The sequence below is a fragment of the Carlito syrichta genome, unplaced genomic scaffold (assembly GCF_000164805.1).
Source record: "Carlito syrichta isolate Samal-C Ts95f unplaced genomic scaffold, Tarsius_syrichta-2.0.1 Scaffold307329, whole genome shotgun sequence".
NCBI lineage: Eukaryota > Metazoa > Chordata > Mammalia > Primates > Tarsiidae > Carlito > Carlito syrichta.
Window position 1 is genome coordinate 203,283 of NW_007251425.1, and position 12,686 is coordinate 215,968.

Here is a 12,686-nt window from a genome sequence, read left to right on the forward strand (position 1 = left end):
CGTGGCGCTCTGGGACAGGCTTCCCATCACGGAGGCCACCGCCATGCTGGACACACCTGTGACCACTGGGCTGTCCACCATGTCGGGGTCGCTGTTGAGCCCGCTGCTGATGGACACGGGGGAGCTCTGTGTGGTGTCGGGGACTTCCACCTGGTTGGTGGAGGACACCTCGGTGCTGTTCTGGTGCAGCAGTACGGGCTTGGCCACCTTGCCGTTCCTCTTCTCGCGGCTCGAGCCCTTGCCGTGGCTGTGCTCATGCTTGCCCTCAGACACGTCGTTGTGCTGCACCTCTGCGTGGCTCCCATACCCCCCTGTCCGTGGCTCCACCTTCGGCGAGATGATGCGGTGTTTGGCACTGTTACACTTGTGGTGCACGCTGCTGCCCGCGCCTGCGGAGATCAGAGCACAGCACACACGCACGCACACATGCATGCACGGGCACGCACACACACACGCACACACGCAGAGAGAGGGTCAGGGCTGGGATGGTGGCAGACCCTGCTCCTGGGCAATGAGGGCCCCTGGCAGGCCCCAGGCTCCACCCCTGGGGCGCTCAGGGTCTTGGACCCCTGTATCCCAAGCCCTGGGGCTCTCCCATGGCTCATGGCGCCATCCTCCAATGATCATGGGGCTTTATCCTTGACTATCCTTGGACTAGGAAGAGGAGCCTCCTGGCACATGGAGAGTCGGGAAGGGGAAGGAGCAGAGAATGTCACCGTCCAGGAGGAAAGTCCACCATCAGAGGCAGACTCCACTCCCCTGGGAGGGCTCCTGCTGGCCAGAGGGCCTCGGTCCAGGGAGGGTAGCCGTGTCCCTACCCTCTTGCCCCTGACCCCAACTTCCGACACCCGTTCAGGCCGTGCAGTGTTTCAGGAAACTCTTGACAACCAGGTGCCCCGGTGGGAGCCTCCCTGCGGCCTGGAAACCAGGGGTCGAGAGGGAGGTGGAGATACACACTCTCTGGATCAGCTCTGGGGCCACAGGACCAAAGAAGGTTCTAGACCTTGCTCCAGAGGCAGAAAGGTATTGGAGTCTAGGCCTGTCTCAGCTCTTGGGGGGGCAAAAATCCTAATCCTAACTAAGCAAGAACAGAGCCCCAGACCCTCAGTTCAGAGGCAGGGAGGAAGAAAGCCTCAGGGACCAAACGTGCCTGAGCTCTGGCGAGTCTCCCTGGCCCTCCCTGGACCCGGCGGCCAGCACAGCTTTTCTCTCTCGTCCATCTAATATTTTCATTGCATCTGATAAGGGTCACTTTGCTTCTGATAACAGGGTGAATGCTCCCCAGGTCTACAGCCTCACTACCAGGACTCCTGAATGCAAGAAGACTGCGGAGAGGCGAAACGACCCTCTAATGGAAAGACCTAATTAAGGCAGCCAAGGGAGCGAGGGAGAGGGCAGTGCGCTTTTCCAAGAGCAAATACCACGATCAGAAAAACAGATGCTCAGGAGGGAGCACGTGGGGTGCTTTATGTCTCAGAGGAGACAGAGGTTAAAGCAGGAGGTTTGGCTTGTGTGGCCCTGTTGACTTGGGGCAGGTCTCCCTGAAAAACCCCTGTGCCTGGGGCCTGATGCCCAGGAAGGTGGGTCCTAGCAGGCACTCAGAGCCTCAGCCTCCTCACTCCTCTGACTCTGCTGCTCCCGACCCTGCTCTCTGGCAATGGCTCCCTCTTGCCCAAAGCAGGCTGCCCGGGTCGGGTGGGGGAGGGCAGGGTGGGCGTGAAGGGACTGCCCTGTGTCTGTCATGGGTGCTGTGGCATCGCCTGGTCCCGGCTGACAGTACGACCACCCCCGTGGAGGACAGCTGCTCCCGCTGCCCAGCTGGGCCCTCTGTGCCCCGTGGTCCCCACCTGTCCCGGGAGCCCCGCTCACCCAAGCTGCCGGTGCAGAGGCAGTTGTGGGTCCGTGGCTGGGGCTTGGTCTGGTGGCTGTCGAGGATCTGCTGCACCAGCTGCTCCACGGAGAAGCCCGAGCTGCTGTTCCCATTGCTGCAGGTCCACTTGATGCCGTGGACTGCGGAGAGAGAGGCAGGGGGCCGTCAGGGGTGTGGATGTGGGATGGCCCTGGGGGGCCCTCGGGGAGGACGGAGGCCTTCTCTAGGGGCAGGCCTCTCTCTGGGGCAGGCAGGCTCCAGGGGTGAACCGATGAACACGAGGGGGAAGGAGCAGGGAGGGTGGCCAGGGTGCCCTGCCGGACCCCTGCTCTTGTGGGAATTCTGAGCTCTTTCTCTGGCTCCTGACCCCTTCCCTGTGGTATCCAGAGTGGAGGAGAGAGGGAGAGAGGACAGAGCAGGAGAGTTGATAGGTGGTTGAGGGGCCTCCCCAGATGGCAAGCATCTCGTGGAGACCCAGAGGACGGAGGCCAGCAGTTCTGGAGAGCAGGGAGGACCAGAGTTCCTGGCTTGGTGGAGCCTGCTCTCAGCAGACCTCTCTGTGTTCAAGAGGCTGCAGGTGCAAGAGAGGCAGGGAGAAGAGAGGGATGGTGGGTGCTGCCGTGCCCAGTGCTGGCTGATGGCTGGCCATCGGAACAGCTGCCCTGGGGGTTCTGCTCAGCCCTCCACCCAGCACCTCTGCAGTCCCTGGGGTCGGGGTGGGGGATCCCCACCTGCCTGGTAGGACGGGAGCTGGAAGTCAAAATGGACGTCTCCAGTGGAGCGTGTGGGCTGTTTTGGGCCTGCTCCCTGCGGTTTTCTCTTCTCAGCCAGAGCAGGCCTGGCCCAGTGGTGGCTGGGCCCTGAGTCAGGCCAGTGGCACAGCCCAGCTCTCTCTGGTGGCCCTGATGGGTTTTGGAGGCAGTGACTCCACAGCCCTGGGGCTGGAGCTGGTACCTAGGGTTCCAGGAGTGCAGAGGGATAGGGCACAGGGTACCGGTAGGGAGAGGCCAGTGGCTTTGCCAATATAGGAATGACTTCCTTTCTCCTCTGGCTGGAGTTTCTCTCCTGTGGACTCTAGGGGGAGGACTGTTAATACTTGCGGTGCCTGTCCCAGCTCAGGGAAGAGCTCCAGGTGCACAGGGACAAAGAGACAGTCTATGTGGCAGGTAGGAGCTCGGTCAGATTCAGGCCTGAATTTGAGTCCATGTTTTGATTTTGCTGTGTGGATTTGGGCACGTCTCTTAGTCTCTCTAAGTCTCAGTTTCCTTACCTGTAAAACGGGAATATTGTAGTTCCTGCCTCACTGGTCGGCCAGAAGGAAATATGGTGGCTGTTCTATGTGCCTGGCACTTTGTGTGCACTCAACTAGGAGTAGCTGCTGTCGTAACCATCGCCAGTGAGGGTGGTGAGGATGGCAATGGTGATGATGGTGATGATGGTGGTGGTGATGGTGGTGACAGTGATGAAGGTGTTGGTGGTGATGACAGTGGTGGCAGCAATGGTGGTGACAGTGTCGATGGTGATGACAGTGAGGATGGTGATGACGTCATGATGGTGGTGGCTGGTGGCAGTGATGGTGGTAACAGTGATGACAGTGACACTAAGCAGGTACCCTGGGACTTGGCTGATCTGTAGGGACTGGGCTTGGGGATGGAAGCTTCTTGCTGTGACATCTGCAGATGGCTGGGCCCTGGGATGCTGTTCTGTTCCTTGTTGGCACCATATTTACTCCACAGGTTTTGCAAAGGTGGGAGACCCACAGGTGAGGGCTAGGATCCTGTGGAAATCCCTCCAGTGTGCCGCTGTCCTTCTCTGCACATGTTGTCACCTGGTCCAGGTATCTTGCCCCTTCCACTCTGCTCCACTCTGACGAGGCCTCTCTGGTCTGCAGGGCCCTGCCTCCTGCATGCTCACCTGTCCCCAGGGGGTCATAGACTCTGATCGGTTATCGTGAGGGAGTGTGGAGGGCCCAGGGGCACCCGCCCTGACTTGCTGAGTGGCCGTGCTTGCCTGTTTAGCGCTTATGTGACGGGCACAGGCGGGGGTGGGTGGTGGCGCTTGCAGCCCACCAATTGGCTGAAAGGCAGTCTCCGGCAGCCCAAGCACCTCGTCCCTGCAGCTGTCAGGGAAGGCCCAGGCCAGGGGCTTTTAAACCTCTTCATACTATGGGCCCTTTTCTCATACAAACCTCTACCCAGAAATTCAGTACAGAAGACAGATAACAGCAGGCAGGACCTGGTGGAGGCAGAATGACGGGCTTGGGGCTCTCTGGCCCGACCCCATGTCCAGAGTCCTGCTTGGCTAAAGCTTTTTCTAGACCTATTGTACAGATGAGCAAACAGAGGCCCGGGGAGGGGAGGTGACAGCCCGGATCACACTCCAGGGGCCACTGGGCGGGATCTGAGGCTTTTCTCTGCAGTGCTATGCAACGGTCTATTCCAGTTGTCTGACCCCTACCCTGGCTGTGCCCAGGCCCCAGCTTGGAGATTCTGGTGTCATTGGTCTGGAACGGTGCCAGGTGTTTTGTAAAGCTCGGCCGGGGCTCCTCACATGGGAAACACACTGCCCTGCCCTAAGCCCAAACTCAGCAGGGACTGCAAGCCCAAGAGCAGAAACCCCTGTGAGCTCACTGTTGGCGCTTCTTCCCGTGGGAACTCGGACAAGGTGCTTCTTGAAAAGCTGGGACCCACGTGCTCTGGGAAAACCCCCACTGAGTTTGATCTTGGCTCTCAGGGGTCTTGGGTCTCAGGCTGGGCCTGCCAATCCTTTGGCTGGAGAGCCTTCTGGCATTCCTGCTCAGCACCCCACCCCATCCCCCAGCTCTGACAACCGCCACTCAGGCCAGGTTTCCCTTCCAGCCCCGACGGGCTGTGGCCACTGTATTTGCTCTGCCTCTTGCTCGATTCCTGAGGTTGGGAAGGTTATAAAATGAAGACCCAGTGAAGGGTGACAGATTGTGAGCAGAGAGCTTCTGGATGCTTAATGCAAATTGCCTACTGTCTTGGCACATCCAATATGCAGATTGTCTCCCGCCTGGCTCTGGTGTTGAGGGGGAGGTGGAGAGAAGCCCCCTCCTCCGAGGTGGTGAGTTGTTAGTCCTGAATATCAAATACCATCAAGACGGCTTTTAACATGTCATGCTCTGCTTCCCGACACGTAATGAATCAGCGGGAAAGGAGATTTCTATAGGGAGGAAGCGCTTCATGGAGGGAAGGTTAATAAACTCGCCGGCTGGCCTCCCTGTCCTCGCCCAGCCCCCTTTGCAAAGCAGCAGAGGGAAACTGCGTTAAAAGGACATGCGATCACATGAACTTCATGACACGTAAGGTCATAACACATCATGTAAGGCAGGGACACAGGAAGAGGGGCTCCCAGAGAGGTAACCTCTGGTGGCTCTGGGTGACAACTGTCCCCACCTGCTCACTGAACCTCTCTGGAGGGCCCCCGACTCCTTGTTCCTAGGCCTGGTTGTTGTCTCCCCTGGGAGAATGACCTGAGCCAAATCCAGATAGAGGGCCCTTTTCTGCAGCTCCCTGTCCATGGTGGCTGGGTGGTGGTCCCTGGGGTGCTTACAAGGAGGAGAGAGTCCTGTATCCCAGCAAGGCGGGGATGGGGGCGGGGAGGAGGACTCAAGAGGGAAAGAAGCAGGCATAGAGTGGGATGAGCCAGCCCCCAGCATGGGCCTCCACAGGACAGAAGCGGCTGGGATGGTCACATGGGCCACCAGGAAGCAGGACGCTGGGCTCCTTAGAGGATCAGCCCTCTGACCCACAGGCCTGGGTTCTGCATTGTCTTGGATGGGGCTGCCTGTGTGAGGTCTGCGGAGCTGAGGCTGGGAGTGGCTGTCCCAGGAACCCAGGGGTCCACTCCAGTGCTGACCTGGCCCTTCGAACAGGATGTTTACCCTAATTACGACCCGCGGCAAGGCAGCGGCGCTTCCACTAATATGAATAATCAAATGAAATCAATGACAGCAGCATGTGGTCCAGGCTTTGGAGAGCATCTTCTGATGAACAATTTACCCAAGAGGCGGCCAACCGCCAGGAAGAGAGTAATTGAGATCTAGAGAGAGGGCTGGGGAAGGTATGGGGGCTGCACCCCATATGGGGGGCTGCCCGTCGAGGCCTCTTGTTCCAGCCGAGGTCCTTGTGGAGAGGTGGAGAGTTTTGGCTAAACAGCCTGAGCCCAAGTCCAGGTAGAGTTCCCCTATTTTCTTCTAGGAACTCAATTATGTCCCCCAAGACTCATAGGTTGAAGTCCTAACCATCCAATGTGACTGCATTTGGGGACAGGCCTTTAGGAAGGGAATTAAGGCTAAATGAGGTCCTATGGGTGGGTCCTAACCCGACAGGACAGCTGTCCTTATAAGAAGAGGAAGAGAACCCAGGGACGCTCATGCACAGAGAAAAGGCCGCGTGAGGCGCAGCTAGCAGGTGGCCTTCTGCAAGCTGGTAAGAGAGGCCTCACTCCAAACCAACCCCAGCATCACCTTGCTCTTAGACTTCTAGCCTTGGGGACGGTGAGACAATCCATTTCTGTTGTTCAAGCCACCAGTCTGTGATATTCTGTTGGGGCAGAACACCACAGACTGGGGGATTCATGAAGAAGAGGAATGTATCGGTGTATAGTTCTGGAGGCTGGGAGGTCCAATATCAAGACCAGAAGCTGGCAAAGACCTTCTGGCTACATCATCCCACGGCAGAAGGGCAAAGAAAATTAAATTATTCCTGGGCACTCATTTCATAACTGCTAAGCACCTCCTATGGGGTCCCACCTCTAGACATAGTTGCACCGGGGATTACACTTCAACATGAATTTTGGAGGGGACAAACATTCACATTGTAGCAGGCAGCCCCAGCAGACTGCATTGAGGACCCTGCATTGAGGATCAGGCCTCCCCTACCCCCCCCCCCCCCGCCCCCAGGCTCCCTGACTGGAGCCCTACAAATCCCTGGGGGAGACCCACCCTGCCTGTACACACTTGTGTGTGTGCCCATGAGTACCTAGTTCAAAGGCCCTGACATCACGGGCTTTCCAGAATGCCTCCCTCCTGTACCACTTCAAATCCCACCCTTTGTACCAGCACAGCCCAGCTCAGGCCCCCACCTCAAACCCCTCAAGCTGAATCAGCCACTCTGGGGACAGGGCCCAGCACCTGCATCTTAACCGGCCCTCCTGCGGGGTCCAGTGCCCACTAAAGTTTGAGAACTGCAGGTATAGACATTACAGTTGCCTTCCTGGCTGCCCATCGCTGTCCCCACAGGAAACAAAGCCTGATCATGAGGGTAGGACTTGAGCTGTTCATGGGCTCCCCCATGCTCAGAGCAGTGCCTGGCTCACAGTAGATGCTTAATAAACGTGGCTGAGGAATACGTGAATGGGCAGTTCCTCAATCAATCACACCCTCCCCAGCACTGTTTTCTTTTTGTTCCGTTGGTTCATGGCTTCCTTCAGTGAGCTGTAGCAGAGCTCGTGGTGTCTCAGGAACAATAATGATACCTCCAGGCCAATAATGATGTGCCAGGCACTGTGGGAGCTTCCTGATGGGTTGACTCCATTACAAAAAAGAAGAAAGGACAATAATATCTACTCCCCACTGAGCATCTGCTTAGGGCAGGGTGCTGGGCTGGGTATTCCCACATGAAGTGGTAGCTCTCAAAGTGTGGTTTTGGCAGTATAATCACCTGGGGGCTTGTCAGAAATATACATTCTCAGGCCCTACCTAGACCAACTGAATCAGACACTCCATGGAGGTGGCCTGGTATCCTCTTCCTAATCGGCCCTCCAGGAGGCCTTCAATGCACACTCATTTGAGAACCACCAGTAGAGCTGACCTCTCTATGATTCTGTGATCCCTTGAGGTCATGCCCTAATATCCCATTTTATGAATGCCAAAACCAAGACTCAGAAATGTTGCGTCACTTGCCCAAGGCCACACAGATGGTAAGTAGGGTGAGGAGGGTTTGCAGACATCAGCTCTTCCCACCATGTGACCTGCCTGGCCGGGGTCCTTCCCAAAGAAGAGAAAGCCACCCTGCCAGGAGTAGGCGGTTTCTTTCACATGCAGTGAGACCCGCTTCACTCCCCGGAGAGGAGTCTGGTTCCCTGGGGCGGTGGCTTCAAGAGACTCTGGGACCTGGGGCTGGGCCAAGGGCTTCTCTTCCCAAGCGGCAACCCCCCTCCGTCTCAGCCCTCTCTGACTACAGGGGGCACTGGGCTGTCTCTGAAGGGCTGGCCCTTGCTGGCTAGGGACTGCAGGGGACAGAAACTCCCCAGTCCGTGGCTCTTCCCTTTTGATTCTCCTCACTTAGGGGCCAGGCCTGAAGGGGCAGCCGCCCAACTAGGGCAGAAGAAACGCTCCCTTGAGCCTTGGGCAGAGGGGCTGGAAGGCAGGGGGCCTGCCCTTGGAGAATCCAGAGCGAGAGAGGGAGGAGGAGAGACCCCAGGGAGGTCAGCTGCAAGCAGGACATCGCAGCCATGACCCTGGACACTGGGGGTTCCCAGAGGTGTGCCCTGGCCATATCCACTGTGGCTGTGTGGGGTACCTGGCTAGGGGTGCCTTTAGGGGGACTTTCTATAACAAAAGAACCCGAAGAAAGGCTTCACTCCAGACAGTGTGGGATTTGTGGGGGTGAGGTGGAGGTGGGGGGGATCTAACTCACCAAGTGGAAGATGAGGGTTGGGGTGTCTGAGGAAGCCACACCTCTTCATTCCTGGTGTGGCCACCCTCCAGGTGGGGGAGTTCAGGGTGAACCTCTGAGCTCAAGCCCTGAGCCGGCCCTTTGGGAAGAAGGGGCTGGAATGCAGAAACACTGGGAGCCTCTGGGGGCGGGTCCTTGCTGGCTTGGAGTCACGAGCCCCAGTGTGGCTGTGGCTCTCTTCCTCATGCACCGTGTGATCCAGGAAGAAGGCCTTTGCCTCCTCTGGAACTCAGTTTCTTCGTCTGTTAAATGGGTGCCTCTTGCCGGCTCACCTGGCCACAACGCCATTGCTCCCCATGCAGGAAGGTGGATCCCACGCCTGGGTTCTGACTTGGTGGCATCCATAGGAGATCTGAGACAGGCCAGGCTGGAAAACCTCGAAGGAGGTGACGCTGTCACTCAGCAACGTATTGCCTGGGAGACTTTGGAGGGGAACCGGGTGAGACTCAGAAGGGAGGACTCTGGACACCCTCTCGGCCCATGGTGGCCCCAGAACTGGTGAGAGCCAGCCACCTGCCCCTCTGCTCAGTGGGATGGTAACTTCTGGAAGGATGACAGGGAAGTCCACCAGAGCTTTGGTCGCCATGGCAACGGCACAGGCAGCACCTGGTGGAGTCGACATCTGACCTTTCTTTGTGCAGGAAGATATTTCTTGGTGCTGTGGCGAGCAGGTGACAGGGACAGGTGGCTGTGTCCTTGTCCAGAGGGCCGTGGGGCCCTTCCTCCTCCACCTGGGCTTGTCTGGTCCTCCCACTCAGGCACCCGCCACCCCAGGAAGACTCATGAAGTGGGTGGCCGTTTAATTTGTTTTCCGACCAGGTCCCCAGGGGAATGGAAAAGGGTGCTGTGAGCATCAGTCCACGGGTGTGTTGCAAACCAGGACCTGCCCGGCGACCCTGGACTGTGGCCACCCTCCTTGCGGCCACGTGCCAGAGGCGGTGAGAGGGAGTGGCCAGGCACCTGTCCCAGAGTGAACGGGATCTCCCCCAATCTTCTGCATTGTTGATGGGAGAAGGCTGTCTCCATGGCGACAAGGTCAATGGGAAATGGCAGCCGGGTGGGTTTAATTTTCACTGTATTCTTGTTGACAGGAATAAAGGCCCCACGTCTGATTTCTTGGTTCAACTGGATGAAATTTTCATTAGATTTAACTTCTCATATTCAGACACCCACATACGATTCAATTTCCCTGTCTCACCACTCAGCACTTCCTCCTATTGGTCCCGAGGACTGAATTTCCAGAAATCTCATTTTGAGGAGCGCAGAGGCTGAGGGGGACGGCCCGGCGTGTGTGAGCTGCCGCGCTGGTGCGGGGACACGTCTGCCGGGTCCCTGGGTGAGCCTGTCACTTCCGGCTCTCACGGTGGGGACGCAGGCGCCAGGGTCCCCGTCCCCAGCAGGCTCAGGCTCTGACCTCACACATGCTCTGGAAAAGGCGGGGGCGGAGGGTTGGGCAGATGGCCGGGACATGGGGAACTTCACCCGGCATTTTCCTTCCCGTGGGGCTGACCTCGGAGGCAGGGGGCAGGGAGGGGACGGTCACAGCCCGGCTAGGAGTTCAAGGTCAGAAGAGTCAGGGCACACGGAAGGCACCCTCGCTACTTCTGCACTTGGCCTCACAGGAAGTCACCAGTGACATAAAAGTGGCCTTAGCTGAGCTGACTGGGCAGGGAGGTGACAATGGGAGCCACCCCAAGGTCCTCGGAATCTCTTGATTTGCTAAGCCAGCTTCGTTACCAGGCTGGGAATTCTTGGCGTTGTAGAAGGAGCATGAAGCATGCTAGGATTGTCCAGCAAGGCTGGAAGTGCACTTGGCAGGGGGGAAAGACACGTCCATGGTCATGTCCACATCCCGGAGCCGCATGGTCCCCGGAGCCCTCTTCTCCCCATTCTGGCCTCACAGCAGCCCCTTACCCGGGGCCCTGCTGGGGGAAAGTGCCCAGCTGTCTGTCCAGCCTCCCAGGCTGCCCAGAAGGAAGGGCAGGGAGCACGTGGGATTCTAGGTGTTTTCCATCTTGCTTCCGGTGTGGCTGCTCTGGGACCCTGGACCCAGTGCATCCTCGGGGGCTCAGAGGAGGCAGCACCTGCAGGCAGGCAGGCTCCACCTAGAGGGTCCTGCCTCTTGACCCCTGACTTCGAGGTCCATAGTCTTCCATTTTTAAAGAGAGGCTGAAAATCTGATGAGTTCAATATTGGCAACAGAGTCTAATGGAAGAAAACAACTCCCTGGTACCAAGCAGGGCTTGGGATCCCCCCTAGTGGCAGCCAGGCTCCGGATGGGGGGAACCCTGGACTCCAACACCTGCACAGGGGTGCACCTCATCACAGGGAGCTCCTGTTATGGCCGCGAGTGCTCAGGACCCAAGCAATGGGATGGGGAGAGGTGCGTGTCAAGGAGCCAGAAGAGAACAGAAATCACAGGACACATTTCTCTTTCTGGCCTATGTGGGGCCAAATCGGCTCAGTCAATGGAGCCAGAGGGAGAAAGGACTTTGCAAAACAAACCTGGATCCTCTAAGCAGGTAAAGGGAGCAAGCCCCATACTACAAGTAGGCGTTCTCCCAGGGCCACCCTCTGCTGTCCCTGGACCTGGGCAGGAAGTAGCCTGGGCATCTGGCCGGAGCAGCAGTCAGGGGCTGGGCCACGTGGAGAGGCCCTGCCCTGCCTGCCAGCAGCTCCTGCCCAAAGGGAAGAGCAAACTGTGTGGGGAAGTCCTCTCTGGGTCCCTCGGTGCGGCCGTCCCTGCCTCCCCCAGGGCCCCCAGGTCCTGCGGCCCAGGCAGGCAGCCAGGCCTCTGCTCTTGGGGACAGAGCTGCCGTCCCCGGCCCTGGGTCCCCCATGGGGGTGCTTCCTCCTAGGGAACTCCGGGGCTTCTCATGAGTTCAGGTCAGCAAGTGGCTGGCAAGATCCCACTGGGTACAAATCAGGGAGACTTCTAGGGCTGTGCTTGTTAAGCTGAAGTCCAGGAAAGACCCCACAGGGCCCTGGCACACCCAGCAATTCCACACTCAGTTCCTTGCGCCTGTTGGGGAGTGTCCCTCTGAGCTCAGCATTGTCTCCCACCCGGCTGCCAGGATCCCCTGACCACCACAGAAGCTGTGGTCCCACACGGGGGCTGCTCCCGCTCTCCAGCAGGGGCTCCTAGGCTGGTTCCTGGCTGGAGCCTGCTACGGGCTGGGTGTCCTCACCAAGCACAGTCCTGGGGACCCCGACCTGAGAGTTGTGCAGGTTCCGGGGGCCCATTCAGGACCTGGGGAATCAGAACGTGGCGGACGCTGGGGTCCTGCCTGCTGACGCCTCCTGGTGCTTCCCGGGGAGCTGCTGTCTGCTCAGGATGTGCTGGGCCTTGCTGGGTTCTGGGCAAAGCAGCCACGGGCTCCCTCGAGCCCCGGGGGAGAGGGAGCCCTCGCGACAGCCTCCCGTGGGGCTGCCCCCACTCCGGCCCACACCTGGGGCATCCTGGACGGTGTCTTCGACCCTCCGAGCCCCCATCCCCTCTCAGGCCGGAACTGAGCAAACCTCCTCCTTCCATTGGGTGGAGACTCCCGCCCCCTCCCGCTCGGGCACATCCGACTGGGTCGAGGAGGTGGAGAGATGGGCACAGGCGCCTGGCCCTAGGACTCTTCTGCGTGTCTCCGCCCACCAGAGTCGCAGAGGCGGGGGTGAGAGAGGTCCCACCTGCAGCCTCCGTCGCAGGGGGCTGGGGGTGGGGGCTCGCCGCCCCCCGTCGCTGAGCGGGCCTGCCGCCGCGGCCCACCAGGTGGCGCCAGTGGACCGGGAACGGGTCGACGGGGCCGGGGAGGGGAGCCTCTGTTGCTGCTACTTCTTGGTGTTATTCTGTCATCACCAGGATGACCGTCTAAGCAAAAACGGAAAACAAATAAACACGGCCCCCCTCCCTGGCTCTTTAGTCTTTGTCTGAAAAATTATGAGAAAACAAAAGACGCATCGGGTCTACAGCCGGGACGTGGGCGTCAGCAGCAGGTGGGCCTCGGGGAGGCGGGGAAGGGGGGGCCCGGCGTCCAGGGCTCTGCGGGCGGGTGAGGAGCTCGCGCAGGCAGGTGCCCGCGGGTCAGCGCTCCCGCGGCGGCTGCGCCCCTGCGGCTGCCCAGCGC

At 59.0% G+C, this 12,686-nt stretch overlaps 1 protein-coding gene across 1 annotated transcript in view; it reads right to left on the reverse strand.

Moving 5' to 3' along the window:
* CAMTA1 (calmodulin binding transcription activator 1) overlaps positions 1 to 12,686 on the reverse strand; it is a 294,680-nt gene that overhangs the window by 86,949 nt on the left and 195,045 nt on the right. The window contains 2 exon segments of the mRNA XM_021715722.1: positions 1 to 389; positions 1,870 to 2,010. The exon segment at positions 1 to 389 is cut by the window's left edge and continues 23 nt beyond it. Coding sequence (XP_021571397.1) covers positions 1 to 389; positions 1,870 to 2,010 — 530 coding nt within the window.